This window comes from Globicephala melas, chromosome 7 (assembly GCF_963455315.2).
Source record: "Globicephala melas chromosome 7, mGloMel1.2, whole genome shotgun sequence".
Lineage (NCBI taxonomy): Eukaryota > Metazoa > Chordata > Mammalia > Artiodactyla > Delphinidae > Globicephala > Globicephala melas.
The window spans coordinates 26,516,982-26,540,356 of NC_083320.1; the positions used below are offsets into that span (position 1 = coordinate 26,516,982).

The window sequence follows — 23,375 nt, forward strand, 5'->3', positions numbered from 1 at the left end:
GCTTTCCCCTGTAATGGTTTTATTATCAAGCCATGATGATCCCAAGCAACTCTGATCTTGCTTTCCATTAGCATCAAGCCCAGCAGAAAGAGATTCTTTCCCAACTCTCAGAATTGAGTTGATTTTCATAGGACATGATTAACATGTGCAGCTCTGAAATAATCACTCTGCTCAGGTCCAGGTCACATGCTCTTGGATGCAAGAGAATAGTAAACCTATTGTATTCATTACCCATTGCTGTAACAAACAACCACAGAGCTTCAAGGGCCTATAATGATAAGCATTTATTGCTCACAGGCCTGGGGTCTGCAGGGAGTTGGCTAGGAAGTCTCTAGTCCTTCTCATGGCTTTCCATGGAATGCAAAAGAGGAAAGCTTCTTGAGGCCTTGATTCACTCTCACACAATTCTGTTGGCCAAGGAAATTACATCAGTCAGGGAAATAAATTCCAACTTTAAAAGAGAAACCCCAAAGGTACATACTAAAGCATGTGATGCAGAGAGGGATGAAGAAATGGGACCATTGATGCAAACAATCTACCACACCCATCAAACTCCATGGGCAGAGTGGGAGAGGGATGTTTCTTCAAAGAAAACATACATCCTGTTAATGGAAAAAGTGATGAATAGATTCTGGTTGGCAAAGTCAACAGATTGCTACTTCTAACAGACACATTGCAGTGGAAAACAGAGTGTCTGAAAATAGATGCGATATTAGTTTCGTAGGGCTACTGTAACAAATTACTATAAACTGGTTGGCTTCAAACAACAGAAATTTATTCTCTTACCGTTTTAGAGGCCAGAAGTCTGAAATCAAGGTGTCAGCAGGGCAATGCTCTCTTCAAAGGCTCTGGGGAGAATCCATTCTTTGCCTCTTCCAGTTTCTGGTGGTTCCTGGCATTTCTTGGCTTGGGACTGCAGAACTCCAATGTATGCTTCTGTCTTCTCATGGCTTTCTCGTCTGTATATCTTCTTTTCTTATACAGTAAGCCCCCTACATATGAACCTTCAAGTTGCAAACTTTCAAAGATGCAAACATGTGTTCTCATGTCCAATCACGTGTTATTTCACGTGTCTGGCCTGCATTGTCACACGCATGCATCCTCTACAAGTGGTTGTGCTTTTGTGTACTTTACAGTACTGTATAGTGTACAGTAATACAGTAACTTTATTTCAAGCCCAGTATGTCCGGAAGCAAGTGTAAAAGCAGTGGTGATGTAGCTGGTACTGCTAAGAAGTGCCAAGCGATAACAGTGGAAACAAAAGTGAAAATAATTGAGAGGGTGGAGCGAGGCGAAAAGATAGTAGACATCACTCATTCTTGTAACACGAATTGTTCAACCATTGGCACAATTCTAAAGAACAAGGACAAGATCTTGGAACGTGTGAAGTCTGCTGTGCTGATGATTGTGATAATAATATCAAAGAAGCATGGAAAAGTGATGGAGGAGATGGAGAAACTTCTCAGTGTGCGGATGCAGGATCAACATCAGCGCTGAGTCCTGCTCAGCTTAATGCTGATGCAAAAGAAAGCTAAAAGCCTTTATGAAGACTTGAAGAAGAACCATAGTGAAGAATCAGAGGGCATATCTTTTAATGCCAGCCATGGCTGGTTTCATCATTTCAAGGCTAGAGCCAACCTTCATAGCATAAAGGTAAGTGGCGAGGCAGCAGATATGGTAGCTGCCTGGGAATTTCCTGAAATTCTTCGAGAAATTATTGATGAAGGCACATATTTACCCAAGCAGGTTTTTAATGTGGATGAGACTGTACTGGAAGAGGATGCCAGACCAAAGTTACATCAGTAAGGAGGAAAAGTTGATGCCAGGCTATAAAGCAGCAAAGGATAGGCTAACTCTGTTGTTTCGTGGCAATGCTTCCAGCGATATGAACCTGAAGCCTCTCTTAGTTTATCATTCAGAGAACCCAAGAGCCCTTAAAAACATAGCCAAGGGCTCCCTTCTTGTTGTGTGGAAGAGTAACCCTGAGTTACACAGGCCATTTTCCAGGACTGGTTTTTCACCACGTTATCCCATAGGTAGAGAAATACTGCTTGGAGAAGGACATCCCATTCAACAATCTTTTGTTGGTCAACAATGCTCCGGGCCACCCCCATTCATGGATGACTTTCATCCCAACGTCAAAGTAGTGCATCTGCCACTGAATACTACGTCACTCATCCAACCTATGGACCAGGGAGTTATAGCCACTTTCAAGAAATATTATTTACGTCACACTTTTCATCAGGCAGTAAAGGCGAATGACGAATCAGGAACAACCTTGTGACAATTTTGGAAGGACTATAACATCTACAAGACCATAAAAAACATTGACTTTGCTTGCCGTGAGGTTATGGCCGTCACCACGAATGGGGTTTGGAAGAACCTTTGCCCACAGTTTGTTCATGATTTTCGTGGATTTGAGAAGGTGGATGAGGAGTCCAAAGGGGTCTTCAGCAACCGCGAGAAGCTGGAGCTAGATACGCAAGAGGACGACTTCATTGAACTCTTTGCTGTGCAACACAAGGAGCTTACTAACAAAGACCTGATGGAATTGGAGGCTCAGAGAAAGGACAAAGAGAGACAAGAGGAGGAAGAAATAACTGAAGAACAAAAGAGATTCACGACGCGGGAAATGGCAAGGGGATTTTCTTTATTTGAGGAGGCACTGTTAGTTTTTGAGGCACAGGACCCAAACGTAGAACAGTACACGAAGTTCGCAGCAGCTGTTCAGAATGCAATCCAGTGCTACTGTGTCATCTATGATGAGAAAAAAAGGGCTACTACCCAGACGTCACTGGATCATTTTTTAAAGAGGGTAGATAGAATTGAATCCAGCAAGGAACCAGAACCGGTGTCATCAACGTGAGGTGTGAGTGAAATTGCAGCTTGCCCTCCATCTCATTGCTGATGAACCTTCAACTCTACCATCTCCCACCTCATCTCCCTCTTCCAGTCAGTAACTCTTCTTGCCTGTTCTCTCGATGCCAGCCCCTATATGCCAGCTAGTGTACTGTACTACTGTACTTTTCAAGGTACTGTATTGTGAGATTAAAAATGTTTTCTATATTCTTTATGTTTGTTTTTATGTATTATTTGTGTGAAAAGCATTACAAACCTATTACAGTACAGTACTATATAGCCAATTGTGTTAGTTGGGTACCTAGGCTAACTTTGTTGGACTTACAAACAAATTGGACTTACAGACATGCTCTCAGAATGGAGCTCGTTTGTATGTAGGGGACTTACTGTACAGACACCTTTTTGAAAAACGAAAACAAAAACAATGCTTTAGAGCAGTTTTTAGGCTCACACAAAACTGAGAGAAAGGTACAAAGAAAAGTACATATACCCACTGCCCCCGCACATGCATACCCTCCTGCATTATCAACAACCTGCACCAAAGCAGTACATTTGACAAACGCACATTGACACATAATTACCCAAAGTCCATAGTTTACATTAGGGTTCACTCTTTTTTTAAAATTTTATTGGATTATAGTTGATTGACAATGTTGCATTAGTTTCAGGTGTACAGCAAAGTGATTCAGTTATACATATACATATACTCATTCTTTTTCAGATTCTTTTCTCATATAGGTTATCACAGAATACTGAGTAGAGTTCCCTGTCCTTGTTGGTTATCTATCTTATGTATAGTAGTGTGTGTATGTTAATCCCAAGCTCCTGATTTATTGCCCGCCATGTTACCCCTTTGGTAACCATAAGTTTGTTTTTGATATCTGTAAGTCTGTTTCTGTTTTGTAAATAAGTTCATTTGTATCATTTTTTAAAAATTAGATTCCACATATGAGTGATATCATATAATATTTGTCCTTCTCTGTCTGACTTCACTTAGTATGATAATCTCTAGGTCCATTCATGTTGCTGCAAATGGCATTATTTCATTCTTTTTTATGGCTGAGTAATATTCCATTGATTGTATATACATATATATATATATGTATGTATATATACTACATCTTCTTTATCCATTCCTCTGTTGATAGGCATTTAGCTTGCTTCTATGTCTTGGCTATTGTAAATAGTGCTGCAATGAACATTGGGGTGCATGTTTCTTTTCAAATTATGGTTTTCTTCAGATGTATGCCCAGGAATGGGATTGCTGGATCATATGGTAGTTTATTTTTAGTTTTTTAAGGAACCTCCATACTGTTCTCCATAGTAGTTATACCACTTTACACTCTCACCAACAGTGTAGGAGGGTTCCCTTTTCTCCACACCCTCTCCAGCATTTACTGTTTGTAGATTTTTTGATGATGACCATTCAGACCGGTGTGAGGTGATACCTCATTGTAGTTTTGATTTGCATTTCTCTAATAATTAGTGATGTTGAGCATCTTTTCATGTACTTTTTGGCCATCTGTATGTGTTCTTTGGAAAAATGTCTATTTAGATCTTCTGCCCATATTTTGATTGCGTTGTATGTTTTTTTTTGACGTAGAGCTACGTGACCTGTTTGTATATTTTGGAGATTAATCTCTTGTCGGTCACTTTGTTTGCAAATATTTTCTCCCATTCTGTGGCTTGTCTTTTCGCTTTGTTTATGGTTTCCTTTTCTATGCAGAAGATTTTAAGTTTAATTAGGTCCCATTTCTTTATTTTTGTTTTTATTTTCATTACTCTAGGAGGTGGATTAAAAAAGATATTGCTGCAATTTATGTCAAAGAGTGTTCTGCCTATGTTTCTTTCTGAGTTTTACAGTGTCCAGCCTTACATTTACATATTTGATCCATTTTGAGTTTATTTTTGTGTATGGTGTGGGAGAATGTTCTAATTTCACTCTTTTACATGTAGCTGTCCAGCTTTCCCAGCACCACTTATTAAAGAGACTGTCTTTTCTCCATTGTGTATTATTGCCTCCTTTGTCACAGATTAATTGACATAGGTGCATGGGTTTATTTCTGGGCTTTCTATCCTGTTCCATTGATCTATATTTCTGTTTTTGTGCCAGTACCATACTGTTTTGATTACTGTAGCTTTGTAGTATAGTCTGAAGTCAGGGAGTCTAATTCCTCCAGCTCCATTTTTCTTTCTCAGGATTGCTTTGGCTAGGGTTCACTCTTTAAAAAAAAATAAATAAATAAAATAAATTGTTTATTTATTTGTTTACTTGGCTGCACTGGGTCGTAGTTGTGGCATGCAGGATCTTCATTGCTGCATGCAGGATCTTCGCTGTGGCATGCGAGGTCTTTTTTTTAGTTGCGGCATGCAGGATCTTTAGTTGAAGCAAGTGGAATCATAGTTGTGGCAAGTGGGATCTAGTTCCCTGACCAGGGATCAAACCTGGGCCCCCTGCATTGGGAGCATGGACTCTTAACCTCTGGACCACCAGGGAAGTCCCTAGGGTTTGTGCTTGATGTTAAACATTCCATGGGTTTGGACAAATGTATAATGACATGTTCATCATTACAATATCATACAGAATATTTTCACTGTCCTAAATATCCTCTGTGCTCCACCTATTCATCTCTACTTCCTACCAATAATTACTTTTCTTGAGATCATATACTAGAAGAAAATTTTTTAAGGATAACATGAGCCAAGGGGTTTACAAACATTACACTTAGCTTCACAACAATCCTCTGCAGCATCCCTATTTCCCAGTAGAGAAATATGAGATCTGAGATAAGCAACTTGCCCAGGGTAGTACAAATAGTATTTGGTAGAGTAGATAGAGCCCGTTCACTCTTCTATAGCAGCTCTTTACTTAACATACTTTCTGTCTCTTTCTCCCCAAGTTCCTGCCTCTGTCTTACGCTCCCTACCCCTGCTTATCTTCTTTTCAAGATCAAAATTCAAAATAATTGGAACAGTGGATAATTAGCTCGTGAACAGACACATGACTTATCTTCACTGTACTATCAGCATCTGACTTATGTTTATTTATCCATTGTCTGCTTCCACAGACAAGCTCCACAGGGTCAAAAAACACATTTTGTTCATTTTTGTCTCCCCACCTGGAAAAGTGTCTGGCATGTAGGCAAGTATAAGGCTTCTCCAAAATATCTGCTGAATAAATGAATGCATGGATAAACAGATGAATGGAACAGAAAGTCTAGAAATAGGTCCAGATATATTGGGTTGGCCAAAAGGTTCGTTCAGTTTTTTCCATAAGATGGCTCTAGTAGCATTTAGTTGTCTTTAACTTTATTCGAAACAATAGACTGTGACAGATTTCATATCAGTGTGCGTTTAAAAAAAGACATCAAAATTGGTGAATTTTTTGCAGCCATTTTAATATTGAAGACGGAAGAAAAACAACATTTTCGGCATATTATGCTTTATTACTTCATGAAAGGTAAAAACACAACTGAAACGCAAAAACAAAATATACGTGCAGTGTATGGAGAAGGTGCTGTGACTGATCGAACATGTCAAAAGTGGTTTGCGAAGTTTCATGCTGGAGATTTCTCACTGGACTATGCTCCATGGTTGGGTAGACCAGTTGAAGTTGATAGCGATCAAATGGAGACATTAATTGAGAATAATCAACGTTATGCCACGTGGGAGATAGCCGACATACTCAAAACATCCAAATCAAGCATTGAAAATCATTTGCACCAGCTTGGTTATGGTAATTACTCTGATGTTTGGGTTCCACATAAGTTAAATGAAATAAACCTTCTTGATCATATTTCTGCTTGTGATTCTCCACTGAAACATAATGAAAACATTCCATTTTTAAAACAAATTATGACGGGCAATGAAAATGTATTATGCCATTTATATATTGTATTATACTGCACAATAATATAGAACATGAGATCATGGGGCCAGTGAAACGAACCACCACCAACCACACCAAGGCTGGTCTTCATCCAAAGAAGGTGATGTGTGTACGGTGGGATTGGAAAGGAGTCATCTATAATGAGCTCCTCCCAGAAAAACAAACGATTAATTCCAACAAGTACTGCTCCTAATTAGACCAACTGAAAGCAGCGTTCGACAAAAAGCGTCTGGAATTAGTCAACAAAAAATACATAATCTTCCATCAGGATAACACAAGACCACGTGTTTCTCTGATGACCAGACAAAGACTGTCACAGCTTGGCTGGGAAGTTCTGATTCATCCGCCGTATTCACCAGACACTGCAACTTTGTATTTCCATTTATTTAGGTCTTTACAAAATTCTCTTAATGGAAAAAATTTCAATTCCCTGGAAGACTGTAAAAGGCACCTGGAACAGTTCTTTGTTCAAAAAGATAAAAAGTTTTGGGAAGGTGGAATTATGAAGTTGCCTGGAAAATGGCAGAAGGTAGTGGAACAAAAGGGGGAATACGTTGTTCCGTAAGGTTCCTGGCGAAAACGAAAAATGTGTCATTTATTTTTACTTAAAAACAGAAGGCACGTTTTGGCCAATCCAGTAATGCATAGGGGAATGCAAATGATAGAAGTGGCATTTTAGATCAGTAGAACAAATGGATTATTCAGTAAAATGTTGCTGGGAAAAATGGTTAGTCATCTGGAAAAAAAGATGTATCACTACACCAAAATAAGTTTCAGAGAGATCAAAGATTTATATATAAAAGATCAAAGAGAGATCAAAGATTTATATATAAAAAAATGAACGGAAACAAGCATCTGGACAGGCTGACGAGCTCCAAGACCGAGTAAGTCCAACAGTGTGCACTGGGCAAACCTCCCTTTTGAGCATGAAGTGCTATTTGGGCATTTTGCCAATTGGTTCTGAGGTAGGAGATAGATGGGCCCCTGGGCCGGACAGCTGGTGTTTGTCAAGTGGAGTAAAACTGAAGCTTTGTTCCCACTCCAAGGGCAAAGATAGTGACAGAAGCTTAGCTCTACTGAAGTAAAGAGATAAAATACCCTCTCCTGAGGTCAAGGAAAACTTCCCTGTCTGCACATGCGTAGGAAGGCTCCTTGGGGGTCAAAGAGGGAGGGGGTGCCACCCCATAATAAGTGCGGACATACACCCACAGGCCTGGGCGGTGGGATCCATCTTAGCAAAAATTACGCACGCATGTTGGGGAGGGTCCTAGGACCAGTCAGGTGTGAAAACAGAAACAAGGTAATGGCCAAAGGTAAACAAAAAGCCGGAGGGACTATCCTATATAAGGGATTCAAATCACCTCTTTACTGCGCTCCTCCTTATTGGGGGGGATGCCCATACCTCTTCTCTCTGGATGTGTATTTCTGCCTTGCTTCTGTCTTAAATAAACTGTTTCTCTGTGTGCTCTCCCATGTGTTGTGCCTGTTTTTTTTTTACAATGTTTGTCTCGTTGAAACATTCTTGCTTTCAAATGGGGGAAAGAGCCAGGGCCACTTTGCTTCTAGCCTCTAGCCCCTGGTGGTCTAGTGGCTAGGATTCCTGGCTTTCATCAGGCTACCCAAGTTCAATTCCTGGGTAGGGAACTAAGATCTCTCTTCAGGACCACTCAACAGCTGTCTCTCCGAGATCAGTTCTGATGTGTGTCTGCCAGTTGCCGGCATCCAAAATAAAGCAAATTTTCCTTACCACCGACCTTGCCTCTCTATTGGCTTTTGAGCAGTAAACAGCTAGACGCCACTTTCGGTTACAGGAGGACACATACACGTCTAATGAGCTGTATACAAAATAGGTATAAAAGACACAGCAACCCTAGAATATAAGTTTTATAATCCTCTTTACATTTAAGTGATGATTTATTTTTAAAAATGTGTACAACTAATATTTTTATTATGAGTATGGTCTAGAGAGAAGCAAGTTAGAAGTAGGTCAGGGTTCAAAGCAAGGTTTAAACAAATCCATTTTTAATCCTGACAATTAGATTTTCTATAAAAATTATGTTCGTTAAAATACTTAAATTGCTTTTTTTTTTAAGAAAAATGTTATGAAACATAAAACATCAACTAGTTTTGAAACTATTGTCCTCTGTAAGGAAAAAAAAATCAGACAAATTTAGAAAAACAAATTCCAGATTAAGTTTTCTTAATGTGTCAAGATATTCTTCAAATCAAATAGCAAATAATAAAATAATAGTTCCCAATCACTCAGTTTTTGCACATTTATAAACAAATACCTAGTGACTACAGTTAGAGAAGCTGGCATTTTCATCAGTAAATAACATTTATTAACACGTATCAGAGGAGAAGCATAGCAGTCCCTATCTTCAAACATTTACCCTCTAATTAAGAGGCATGGCATACACAGACAACAGTTGTTAAACACACAAGGTAGTATATCTTTGTATAATATAAAATAAGTACTATAAGAGTCAGAGAGGGAGTGCGAAATATGGTTAGAAGCTGTTTATTCTTTCACATACTCCAATGTGTTACTCCGAGGATATTTATATTTCAGTTGGGGAACTAGGAGTAATTTATTTTCTTCTTTGAACTTGAAGGTTTTTTTAAAATGTGTTTTTTAAAAGTTGCTCTTCTTTTTTTGTATTATAGGGATATTTCTGGGAATTCCCTGGTGGTCCAGTGGTTAGGACTCTGTACTTTCACTGCCAAGGGCGCAGGTTCAATCGCTGGTCGGGGAACTAAGATCCTACAAGCAGGATCTTTTGGCCATGGCGTGGCCAAAAAAAAAAAAATGGTGTGTGTGTGTGGGATATTTCTCAATGATAACAATAATAATTACTATTTATTGAGTGCTTATTATAATCTTGTCATTGCTCTAACCATTTGACCCCCATTATCTGAAAAAATGCTCACAACAACGCCATGATATGAAACTTCTTCATTTACAGGTGAATAAATGGAGGTTCACAGAGCTTATGTTGTAGCTATGAAGTCTGTACCTCCTAGTAGCTGGCCTGTTCCAATCAGTCTGTTGTGTACAAAGGGACCTTCAGAATATTCAGACGAGCCAGAGTAGTTTCCCAACATTTGGCAGATTCCAGCTGAGCCCCGCCCTTGCCTCACCTTCCCTTTTCTTTGTCTTTTAATTATGAGATAAGCTCTTAACTTTAGCTCACTTCTTGGCTCTATTTTCCTTAACTTTCCTGCTGTCTGACATATGACCCTGTGACACTGCCCTATTCATCATCATAGCTAGATGAATGTTAAAGCTTCCAGAGTTGGACAACTCTGTCCCTTCACGGTCTGGAATCATGTGTTCTCCTTTGAAGAATGAGTGCTCTGCCCTCACAAAGGTAAAGAAAGCTTAAAGTCAAACATTCACAGAGATTGCTTATACTAGACCAGAACATTTAGCCAGAATTAATACTTAATTTTAGAATCTGGACAAATAAACTCTTTTGCACCTTAGCTTATATTGGTATTAGTTTAAAAAATCCCTAGTGTTGATTACAAACTCCTTGGAATGAAGGACAAGCAAGGGCAACATTTTCTTAAAAGATATTAATCAAGTGTCTTTGCTTTCTCTAAAATGGGAAGAACACGCTACTGAAAGAAATGAACAGAGAAGAGAGTTAAAGCTAACACTGGGGCTTCCCTGGTGGTGCAGTGGTTGAGAGTCCACCTGCCGATGCAGGGGACACGGGTTCGTGCCCCGGTCTGGGAAGATCCCACATGCCGCGGAGCGGCTGGGCCCGTGAGCCACGGCCGCTGAGCCTGCGCGTCCGGAGCCTGTGCTCCGCAACGGGAGAGGCCACAACAGTGAGAGGCCCGCGTACCACAAAAAAAAAAAAAAAAAAGCTAACACTGGTAACCCTTCCTAACCCTGGGGGAAAACCACAACACAAGGATGATCTGACGTGTCCAATAAAGATACTGGCATAAATATTGGGACCTAGAATGAGCAACTGCTGCAAATCCGTTTTTGAATAAATGACAGCTAACTAAGTCTGTAGGATGGGTCAGGTTCTATCGGTTTTATTTGTTTCCCTGGCAATTCGGGAAGCATATGGCCTCTCCTAAGAATTAAGGTAAGGAAAAATATTGAATGGTAGTAATGATGTTGCTATATACTGGGCTCCTGCTGCTGCCAGGCTGGATGCTTTACATATTTTGCCTTGTTTTAGCCTCACAATAACCCTGTGAGGTAGATCCTGTTAATATCTCCATTTTACAAATAAGGGAACAGAGACATGGAGAGATTTAGTAACTCAGAGAGAGGTTTCCAACCTTGGTCTTGGTCTGTGGAATTCTATAGCCCATGTTTTTTCCACTATTCCCTAAAAATAAAGTGGGAAAAAGAAGTAAGTCAAGTTGGTCACCCGAAGTGTCACTTCCCTCCCTGGAGCTGCTCCTACGTTTATCATACTCTGTCTTGTATTTTAAATCACCTCATACAAGTCTCATTTTCATAACTATATTTCAATCCCTTTGAAGGTAGGGATTTTATCTTGTATGACATTGTATTCTCAATTTTAGGAGGAACTCAATAGGTATTTAAGAGATAAGAGAATGAATGAATGAATGAATGAATGAATTTCACTCTCCTAGGCTTTAAGAACAAAAGAGTACTTTTATCTCTTACCATATCAAATCTAAATTCCCTGTTGTAATTTTTTTTTTGCCACTCTGTGTGACTTGTGGGATCTTAGTTCCCTGACCAGGGACTGAACCCTGGGCCTTGGCAGTGAAAGCATGGAGTCCTAACCACTGGACCGCCACGGAATTCCCTCCCTGGTGTGATATTTAATAATAATAAAAATATTGGCCAATAATAACTGAATAGTTCCTAATTTTGTTTTACGCTCTTCTAGATCCAAGTTCAAGATATATATGCATCAACTAGATAGGGCCCTGACTATTCTGGCCCTAATTGACCTTTCAGTTAATAATAGCATGCCTTGTAGAACTCTCAGGTAAAAGATGTGACTTATTCCTGCCAGGGAGATATAAATGGCTCAAAGAATTTGTGGAATTCTGGGTAATTTGCCTGAATTATCTCGGTAGTTTGTTTAACCTTTCATTTCATTTTAGCCCAGATCATTCTACATTCAGAAGCATATTGTTCTTATTTCACAAAAGGAAACATAGTAACTTTACAACAGACAAATCTGGTGGACACCATCTTAATGAAATTAAGAAATTAAAACTAAGGTGGTTCAAATTTACCTCACCAAGAACGGGATAATCTAGCATGAAGGGCAGTCTGATGCGATGTACTGAGAGGGACATCATGTTACTGAAGTACCAATTCTCCTGTGAGCAAACCTCAGAAAACCCAAACTAAGTTATTCCTACAAAATACCTGGCTTTTACTCCAAACAATGTCAACGCTACGAATGATAAAGTCAGAAGGAACTGTGCCAGGTTAAAGTATACTAGAGAGACATGGGAACAAAAATCCTAGACTGGATTTGTCAAAAGTTCAGAAACAGCCAAAGTAAAACCAGTTAATCACCAAAGCAGTAGTTAGTAGAAGTTTATTGTGCACATACCAAAAAGACAGTTCTCGAACCAGGAGCATTCCAACCAAAATGGGGTGTGTTGTTATAAGGCATCTCATATGGTTGTTACGGAATGTAAGTTTGTGTGCAGAGAAAGGTTTATTGTCCTGCTCGTTTTCACCATTCCTGCCCGCAGAGGCACTGCCATCACCTCAACCCCTGGGCCCCAGAAGCTGCTGAGGATGACTGCTATATTACTGCCACATAGGTCAGAGGCTGCACTGAAATCCTAGGCAACTTCACCAAGGCCAGCTTTGATGTCATCTCCAAGATCTACAGTTATCTCACCTCACCACCTCTAGAAAGAGATCCTGTTCTCCAAGTCTCCCTATCAGGAATTCACTGATGTTCTAGCAAAGTGCAGAGAACCCAGGCTCCAGCTGTGGCCACCACAGAGTATTTTTATATGAGAAAAGTAAAGTGAATTAAGCCTAATTTTTAAAAAAATCACTGGTGAGACATATTAAGAAAACAGAACCCTGGACCTCATCATCAGATATTCTGATGCAACAAGTGGTGCTGCCGTAGTGATACTCAGACCACACTGAGGCACACTGAAGCGGTGTTGTATTATTATTCTCACTTTTCAGAGGCTCAGCAAGACCATGCAGAAAAGGGTCTCATGGCTCCATACTAGCAGGTTACTTGATCAGCTAATTATCATTTTGAAAAACAAGTTTGGCCCATGAAGCAAGTAAATACCCTGGCGCAGACTGCTAATGGTTGAGGTGGCTTAAGAAGGCTGGCAAGTCCAGAATTCTAGCAAGTCTACATGGAGTCCTGTGCTTCCCCGGCCAACTAATAATATTCCCATGCTTCTGTATGGAATTAAAACTTTCTTTTTTTTAAACTTCTTTATGCTGCGTTCAGTTAGTTCTTGATTTCTAACACAAGTGTCTCTTTCACTTGTACCATTTCAGTCCCTTGATAACTGGCCTCGACTCTTAGAATGGCCTTAATGTTTTGCTTTACCTCCTTAGAAATCCACTCTGCAAACTCTTTAGAGTTCAAAAACTTTCACAGATTTCCTTTTACCAAAAAACCAAATCCATAAATTTCAAAAGCTCAGACTTCATTAAATTGAAATGTAGATTATTAAACAGTATTTGATGACTTGAGGTAAAAGGAAATGGCAAGACATGAATTCAAATAAAATACTATTGGAGAACTGAACTAAAGGTTTTTATTTGCATACTGAATATATTTTAATTTTTTCCAGGAAGTGGCTACTAATTTTTGCAAGAAAAAAATGATAACGCCACACTTCTTTAAAAGTAGTATTTGCATAGTCATATATACGAAGTAAATCAATCTCCAGTGTTAGAAAATAAACTTCATGGAACAGTATGGAGGTTCCTTTAAAAACTAAAAGCAGAACTGCCATATGATCCAGCAATCCCACTCCTAGGCATATACCCGGAGAAAATCATAATTAGAAGAGATTCGTGCACCCCAACGTTCATTGCAGCACTGTTTACAATAGCCAAGACATGGAAGCAACCTAAATGTCCATCGACAGAAGAATGGATAAAGATGATACAGTACATATATACAATAGAACATTACTCAGCCATAAAAAAGAATGAAATAATGCCATTTGCAGCAATATGGATGGACCTAGAGATTATCATACTAAGTGAAGTCAAAGACAAACATCATATGATATCACATATATGTGGAATCTAAAAAAACGGTACAAATGAACTTAGTTACGAAAGAGGAATAGAGTCACAGATGTAGAAAACAAACTTACTGGGGGGAAAGGGGAGAGGAAGGATAAATTGGGAGATTGGGATTGACATATACACACTACTATATATAAAATAGATAACTAAAGAGAACCTGCTGTATAGCACAGGGAACTCTACTCAATACTCTGTAATTACCTATACGGGAAATGAATCTAAAAAAAGAATGGACATATATAACTGATTCACTTTGCTATACAGCAGAAACTAACACAACATTGTAAGTCAACTATACTCCAATACAATTTTTTTTAAATGGAGTACAAGCTATACAACTTTTGAATTGGTATGTTTTTCACCTGAAACTAATATTGTAAACCAACTATACTTCAATTTAAAAAAATAAAGAACTCCCCCCACAAAAAAAGGAAAAGAAAAGAAAAGAAACTTCACGTAAGTTTGTGCGTTTGTGTTTGGGTCCATTTTTGAGGCTCCATAGCTTAAACTCATTCTTCAAAGCGGTTCAGAATTCTGAAAAGAGCAGAGTTACCAGACCCTTATCACTCTGTCATGCAACAACCATTGCAACATCTCTGAGCGTTCCCAAGCAGCATGCCTTGCTCCTTTTCCATACCATATACAGAAAGGTATTCATCCCACTGGAAACATGCAGATCCTACCCAATCAGCGGGTGACAGAAATCCGTTTGCTCTCTGGCTATAAAAACAGACAAGCAGGGTATATGCCCAGTAGTGGGATTGCTGGCTCGGATCAGCTCGCTGCTTTGTGACCACCTAGAGGGGTGGGATAGGGAGGGTGGGAGGGACGGAGACGCAAGAGGGAGGGGATATGGGGATATATGTATATGTATGGCTGATTCACTTTGTTATAAAGCAGAAACTAACACACCACTGTAAAGTAGTTATACTCCAATAAAGATGTTAAAACAAACCAGACAAGCAACCCACGCTCAGGGTCGGCTTTCCCTGGCTACCAGGAAGTCGGCCAGCTGTTCTTGCAGCGACCCTTCTCTTTAATAAACTCTATCTTCCTCACAAAAAAAAAAAGAAAAACAGAAAAGAAAAAAAAAAAAAAGAACAGCTTAGATATACAAAAACGCCGCAGGGAAAAGTTGAATCGTTTTGCGTTCAGAATCTTTCCATTGGTAAGATTCTAGAGAGGGGCGTGTCCCAACGCTCGGCGACACGCCACCCGCCGGACCACAGGGGATCGCGGCTCCGGGCTCCGGAAGGGCGCCCAGGGTGCATTTACTAGAGCGGCTGCGCGACGTTTTTCCGGCGGGACTGCACGGAGGAAGGTTCAGGGGACAGTCCGCTGGCCCGGCGCCTGGCCTTGCGCGCTCGGAGTCACCGAGAAGACGAGTCCGTCGCCCCTGCCGCCCCTCGCTGTCCCAGCCATGGCCACACGCCTCCTCCGCAGGGCCCTACGCTTGTGGGGCGGCCGCTGTGCGCCGAGCATGCCGCCGGCATCGAGGTGAGTGCCCGCCCCGCTTCAGCTGCGCAGGCCGGGAGGCTGCAGGGCAGGGCTGCGACACGCACACCGCTCCTGGGGGCTGGGAACCAGACGGCGCGCGCTCAAGCGGCCGGCTGCATCGGCCCCCGGGACTTGGGCTGAGCTGTTGGGGCGAGAGAGGGTGGGAGAAGGCGCTGGGCCTCGCCCCTTGGCTCCCAGAACCTGGGTCGGACCCACTGGCGCGAGCGCGTGGGCGCCGGCCTAGCAGCTTCAACTTGGTGACAGCCGAAGTCGGGGGGGGGGGGCGGGCGTCCCTAAATTCTCCCTCTCTGGCCCCAATCCAACCCGTCTGGTTCTGAGGCCTGTGGTCGGCACCGTGAGTCTGCATTTCGAAGAGTTCCTGCGAGGCGAGGGCGGGGAGTCACCCCTTGGCCACAGTTGCACGAGTTGGAGCTACGACCTTTGGCCCAGTTAGATCTGTGGCAAAAAGGCACCGCCCTATAGTGAACTTGGGAGCTGGTATTCCACCGCCTCCCAGATCTTGAGAAAAGCACTTGCAGCGACGCTGACCTAGAGAAGTGCCATGGAGAAGACATCCTGGAACAGGAAAGACCTGGCGACGACCCGTTAGACGATGAAATTAACTTGAGATTTAACAAATCCTTTAATTAAGTAAATGCAGAGGAATTAATGGAGAGAGTTTCTAAGTGGCTCAGTGACTATTAAGGTAGTGTTTATAAGATCAAAAGCTTCCTGTACCGTCTGACACCTCAAATACAGTCATTGGATAAACAAGCTGGAAGCACCGAGGATTCCCTATTTAATGAGAGTGACAGGATGGATAAATTAGCTCATGGCGGCCTTATGGTAACTCTAAGATGCTATGGGAGCAGGAAACAAAACTGCTGCTCGTGAGGAGGGCTGCGAAGGCTTCACCGAGGAGTGACTTTACATTCGGATACACATACTTTTCTAAGCTCTTCCCCGAACTTCATAAGACAGTGATGCTCAAATTTTTTGGTATCAGGACTCCTTTGTGCTGTTAAAATTAGAGGACCTCCAAGATCTTTTGTTTATGTGAGTTTTATTTATGGACATTGATGTCAATAGATATCTACAAAACTGGGAAATTTTACAAATATTTAGTTTACATAAAAGTAACTCATTACATGTTAACATAAATAACATCTTTAAGAAAAATAACTTTTCCAAAAAAAAAGTGAGATGAGTGACATTGTTTTACATTTTTGTAGATCCCTTAATGTCTGGCTTAATATTAGACAGTCTGATTTTCATACCTGCTTCTGCATTGTCAATTGTGATGCTTTTTTCGTTGAAGTATAGGAAGAATATTGGAAAAAGGAGGACCTGAGGGACCCTCTGAATAGGTCAGAGACTCTAGTTTTATTATAACAGACTTCTTAAACTTTAATGTGCATATGAATCACTTAGGAATGTTATTAAAATACAGTCGACCCTTGAACAGCATGTATTTGAATCGCGAGGGTCCACTTACATGGGAATTTTTTTCCATCGTAAATACTCCAGTACTACACAATCCATGGTTGGTTGAATCTGAGGCTGCAGAACCGTGCTTTGGAGGAAGCACAAATGTGGAGGGCTGACGGCGGGGTATACATAGATTTTCAACTGCATGGAGGTTGGGCGTCCCTAACCGCTGTGTGTTTCAAGTGTCAAATGTACAGACTGATTTATTTGGCCTGGGATGAGGCCCAAAATTGTTTCTTTATAACCAGCTCCCTACCTGAAGATGCTGGCAGAGACTGTCTCCCTTTTATAATGTAAATGAGGTTTTAAAAATAATGATAATAATAATAATTAGAGCCTAGCCTGTTAGATGAGTAGCAGTTTAATGCTTTCGGAAAACAATGGACAATTTATTCAGTACAGATTTCCTGGTTTTTATGGGGAGAAAAAGGGCTGATTTATTTTGTATGGGTTCCTTAGTCTTGGCAAAAAATGGATATTCCAACAAACTTACTGCCAAGTGTTTTGATTTTCTTCTCTCTACATGTTCTCTCTTGAACACTTTTGACTAATCTGAAAATCTCTGTTCTTTCTGGCACTTCTTTCACTTTCCTTTGTCTTGGTGTGTTTTACTTAGAAATGTTCCAAAGATTTCTTTAATGTTACATGGGATATAAAATTTTAAGATCCAGGCAGACTTGGATATAAGTTCCACTCTATTATTTACTAATTATGTTGACAAATGATTCAGTGTCTTAGAGCTCCAGTTCCCTAGTCTCAGCACATTTTTTTCCTTGAGGAAAAATCCCAAGTATGGACCAATGTGTGCATTATAAAGAAACTGGAACGAGTCATTTCAATATAGGATGAAGTAGATTTTAGTCTCTTTTACTGTAACATTACAGTGGTGTGCAAGGCCCTTGCTCACTGTTGTATCCCAAGTTACCTGAATTGTTCCTAGTACATATTAGGCACTCAGAAAGTATTTGTTGGCTGAATGAATAAATAAGCTATTAAAAATGATGATTTGGCTGACAGAGTAGCAAACCAGAAAAACGTGAAGATAAAAGGCAGACCAGGTATAAAAAATGTAATATTAAAAGTTCTCAGCTAAAGGTTACCACTTAAAAGACATTTCAGATTGTATTAACAAATAAAACTCAACTAAAAGTTGTATATAAAAGATAAGTCTAAAGCAAAATGACACAAAATACATATTAAGTGTATTAATCAGCTCAGGCTTCCATACCCAAATACTATAGACTGGATGGTTTAACAACAGAAATCTATTCCTCATAATTCTAGCGGCTGGATAGGCCAAGATCAAGGTGCTGGCCACTTCATTTGCTGGTGAGAGCTCTCTTCCTGGCTTATAGATGGCCCCCTTCTCCCTATGTCCTCACTAGGCCTTTCCTTGTTGTGTGCACACAGAGCTATATCTCTCTCTTCCCCTTCTTATAATGTAAGCCAAGCCTCTTGGTTTAGGACTCCACACTTATGACCTCATTTAACTGTAATTACCTCCTCAAAGCCATATCTCCAAATACCATTACATTGGGAGTTTGAGCTTCAACATGAATTGGGTTGGAGGAGGAGGCAGGCACAATTCAGTCCATTGCATTAAGGAAAGATATATAAACTGGAAAAAAATAATACATTTCAGGGGAAAAAAGATTGAAATAGCCTAATTGCCAATAAACAAGACTGGGTCTTTTCTGGACTAAGAAGAAGAAGAGGAAGAGAAAGAAAAGGGAAGGAAAGGACAGGATAGGATCAGATCAGGTCAGGGTCCAACTAAGGAAGAGAGAAACCCAAAACAATATGATGCAAAACAGAAAAACATCTTTTGGCGATATTTATATATATGATAAAAAGTTTTTTTATATGTGAGCTTAAAAATGTACAAAGTGGTACACAGAGTTTCAAAATCTTTTCAGGCGTACCCCCGGCCGGGGCAGGGGGCGATCTGAAGACCATTGAACAAAAGGAACTACAGAGCAGTCTCTTTTTAAGCTTAATATGGGGGGTGGGGGGGGGGGTGCGGGGAGAGAAAAGGTCAGTTTCCAAAGATTTTGAATAATTCTGGACTAATCCCTACAGAGACTGGTGGGCACTTTGATTTTGCTTTACACCCAGATTGTAATGTGGCAATAAAAGTCAACACAGTTTGCATCCTATACACCTGCCATTTGAAATTGTATGATTCTGGATAAACTATTAATGGGGGGGTTACATTATTTTAAAAACTGTACATTACATGAAAACTTATCAGTATTATTCTATTGTACTATTTGAATTTCACATTATTTAATCGGCATCACCATACAGTACTATGCTATATTCTACTTCAGCTCAAACATGTGATTAGTTCTGGCATGACATTCTCTTTAGGGATTTGGAAGTAAAGACTGAGTTGAATAAGGGTAAAGTACTTCTTAGTCTCATCCAATCGAGATAGATCCTAAAGTGCTGCTGCTCAAATTTGAACCAGTTTGTCAAATTGCAGACTCTTTCCTTCATGTTGTTCAGTGACTTTTAATTTGGATGTGAAGAGTAACAATTCACTTAATTTTCTTAATGTATGTATATTTTTAAGATGTTCTCATTCTGGAGGGGAGGAACGTCTAGAAACTCCTTCTGCTAAAAAATTAACAGATATAGGAATTAGAAGAATCTTCTCTTCAGAACATGACATTTTCCGGGAAAGTGTAAGGAAGTTTTTTCAAGAAGAAGTGATTCCTCATCACGCAGAGTAAGTCGCACATTTTCTTTGAAAGTAATGCACGTTAGAAGTCCAAGAAGGACCATTTCCTAGAATGCTCTTCGTTGTTGTCTAGAAAAAGTACTGTGTTCAGGGCTTTATTAACATTTTTACCACTCTTCAGTATAATACTGTAAGATTACAGGATTCTTAAACTAGTTCAAAGCTTCTTAAATGAGTTTTAAAATATACAATTAAAAAATATGTTGACCTAATCGACTGCCAGTTTTTTCTCCTGCAAAAAATGGGTTTATGGTCCACAACCATGGTGATCTATGTGCAAGTCGCTGCTCAGCAAGGGAAGGAGAGCACTTTCATAGAGAGGAAAAGGAAGTTGGGAGGGCTAGAGTAAACAAAGAGTCCAGGGCTTTTCAATGACTGAGTCTTTCCTGGGAAAGAGGAATCTTTCTTTTACTTGTTGGGCCCTGCTATTGTCACAGTGTGTGAGAGCACCCCCTTTTTAATTACCTTAAATTAAGGGACCATTCCTGAACAAAATCATTCATAAATTCAAAATGTGGCCATTTAAATAATATGAAAAACATTTTTCTGATTTTAAAATGTTTGTTACTTGCAGATGGGAGAAAGCTGGAGAAGTGAGTAGGGAGCTTTGGGAAAAAGCTGGAAAACAAGGACTGCTTGGTGTCAATATTGCAGAGCGTCATGGTGGCATTGGGGGGGACTTGTACTCGTCAGCTGTTGTTTGGGAGGAGCAGTAAGTATGGAAGCATTTGAAGTTGAGTCTTGTTTCGTCAGTTCACTTTTCTGAGTGATGATTTTAAACTGTTTTCTAATCTTCTTATAAGATTGAAAATCCTCTTTTAAGTTGTTAAAATAGGTGCTTCATTTCTAATTGACCCATGTGTCTGTTTCATACATGAGAACAAATGAAGATTTCAGTTGATAAATGGGCAAAAGATTTGAACCAGCAATTCATCAAAAAAGAAATGAAAATAGGTTTTTTAGATGAAAAAAGTTTATCCTTACTACCAATCAGATGCAAATTAAATTAATCTGGAGGTATCATTTTGAGTACAAAAGTTAGTGAAAATGAAAAATCATAATAACCAGTGCTGACAAGGTGGCAGTGAAAGTGACGCATTCATATACTCTTGGTGATGTTATATATTGGAACAATAAATGCCTTGGAGATTAAAAGCATGGATACATAAAAAGTGAAAGTATTTCTGCTCTTAAATATTGGGTTGGCCAAAAAGTTTGTTTGGTTTTTTTCCATAAGATGGCGCTAGTAGCACTTAGTTGTCTTCAACTTCATTCAAAACAATTTTGTTAGATTATATTGTGACAGCTGTCATATTAACGTGCATTTAAAAAAAGACATTAGGGCTTCCCTGGTGGCGCTGTGGTTGAGAGTCCGCCTGCCGATGCAGGGGACACGGGTTCGTGCCCCGGTCCGGGAAGATCCCACATGCTGCGGAGCGGCTGGGCCCATGAGCCATGGCCACTGAGCCTGCGCGTCCGGAGCCTATGCTCCGCAACAGGAGAGGCCACAACAGTGAGAGGCCCACGTACCGCAAAAAAAAAAAAAAAAAAAAAAGACATTAAAATTGGTGAATTTTTGTGTAGCCATTTTAATATTGAAGGTGGAAGAAAAGAAGCAACATTTTTGGCATATTATACTTTATTATTTTATGAAAGGTAGAAATGCAACTGAAGCACACAAAAAAAGATTTGTGCAGTGTATGGAGAAGGTGTTGTGACTGATTGAATGTGTCAAAAGTGGTTTGCAAAGTTTCGTACTGGAGATTTCTCGCTGGACGATGCTCCCTGGTTGGATACACCAGTTGAAGTTGATAGTGATCAACTTGAGACATTAGTTGAGAACATTCAATGTTATACCACCTGGGAGATAGCCGACATACTCAAAACATCCAAATCAAGGGTTGAAAATCATTTGCACCAGATAGCCTCATCCACCAGAGGGCAGACAGCAGAAGCAAGAAGAACTACAATCCTGCAGCCTGTGAATCAAAAACCACATTCACAGAAAGATAGACAAGATAAAAAGGCAGAGGGCTATGTACCAGATGAAGGAACAAGATAAAACCCCAGAAAAACAACTAAATGAAGTGGAAATAGGCAACCTTCCAGAAAAAGAATTCAGAATAATGATAGTGAAGATGACCCAGGACCTCGGAAAACCAATGGAAGCAAAGATCGAGGAGATGCAAGAAATGTTTAACAAACACCTAGAAGAATTAAAGAACAAACAAACAGAGATGAACAATACAATAACTGAAATGAAAAATACACTAGAAGGAATCAATAGCAGAATAACTGAGGCAGAATAATGGAAAAGTGACCTGGAAGAAAAAATAGTGGAATTCACTGCTGTAGAACAGAATAAAGAAAAAAGAATGAAAAGAAATGAAGAGAGCTTAAGAGACCTCTGGGACAACATTAAATGCAACAACATTCGCTTTATAGGGGTCCCAGAAGGACAAGAGAGAGAGAAAGGACCCGAGAAAATATTTCAAGAGATTATAGTTGAAAACTTCCCTAACATGGGAAAAGAAATAGCCACCCAAGTCCAGGAAGCGCAGAGAGTCCCACACAGGATAAACCCAAGGAGAAACATGCCGAGACACATAGTAATCAAATTGGCAAAAATTAAAGACAAAGAAAAATTATTGAAAGCAGCAAACGAAAAATGACAAATAACATACAAGGGAACTCCCATAAGGTTAACAGCTGATTTCTCAGCTGTTAACAAGCCAGAAGGGAGTGGCATGATGTACTTAAAGTGATGAAAGGGAAGAAGCTACAACCAAGATTACTCTACCCAAGGAGTAATCTCATTCAGATTCGATGGAGAAATCAAAAGCTTTACAGACCAGCAAAAGCTAAAAGAATTCAGCACCACCAAACCAGCTCTACAACAAATGCTAAAAGAACTTCTCTGAGTGGGAAACATAAGAGAGGAAAAGGACCTACAAAAACAAACCCCAAACAATTAAGAAAATGGTAATAGGAACATACATATTGATAATTACCTTAAATGTGAATGGGTTAAATGCTCCAACCAAAAGACACAGGCTTACTGAATGGATACAAAAACAAGACCCACTTCAGACCTAGGGACACATACAGACTAAAAGTGAGGGGATGGAAAAAGATATTCCATGCCAATGGAAATCAAAAGAAAGCTGGAGTAGCTATACTCATATCAGATAAAATAGACTTTAAAATAAAGGCTATTACAAGGGACAAAGAAGGACACTACATAATGATCAAGGGATCAATCCAAGAAGAAGATATAACAGTTGTAAATATTTATGCACCCAACATAGGAGCACCTCAATACATAAGGCAACTGCTAAGAGCTCTAAAAGAGGAAATCGACAGTAACACAATAATAGTGGGGGACTTTAACACCTCACTTACACCAATGAACAGATCATCCAAACAGAAAATTAATAAGGAAACACAAGCTGTAAATGACACAATAGACCAGATAGATTTAATTGATGTTTATAGGATATTCCATCCAAAAACAGCAGGATTACACTTTCTTCTCAAGTGCGCATGGAACATTCTCCAGGATAGATCACATAGTGGGTCACAAATCAAGCCTCAGTAAATTTAAGAATATTGAAATCATATCAAGCATCTTTTTT

At 39.9% G+C, this 23,375-nt stretch overlaps 1 protein-coding gene across 1 annotated transcript in view; it reads left to right on the plus strand.

Moving 5' to 3' along the window:
- The first annotated feature begins 15,245 nt into the window (after positions 1-15,245).
- ACADL (acyl-CoA dehydrogenase long chain) overlaps positions 15,246-23,375 on the plus strand; it is a 39,011-nt gene continuing 30,881 nt past the window's right edge. Inside the window, exons 1-3 of the mRNA XM_030853038.3 lie at positions 15,246-15,509; positions 19,573-19,728; positions 20,315-20,452. Of these exons, the coding sequence (XP_030708898.1) occupies positions 15,433-15,509; positions 19,573-19,728; positions 20,315-20,452 (371 nt within the window). The 5' untranslated portion in view covers positions 15,246-15,432. The remainder of the gene's footprint in view (positions 15,510-19,572; positions 19,729-20,314; positions 20,453-23,375) is intronic.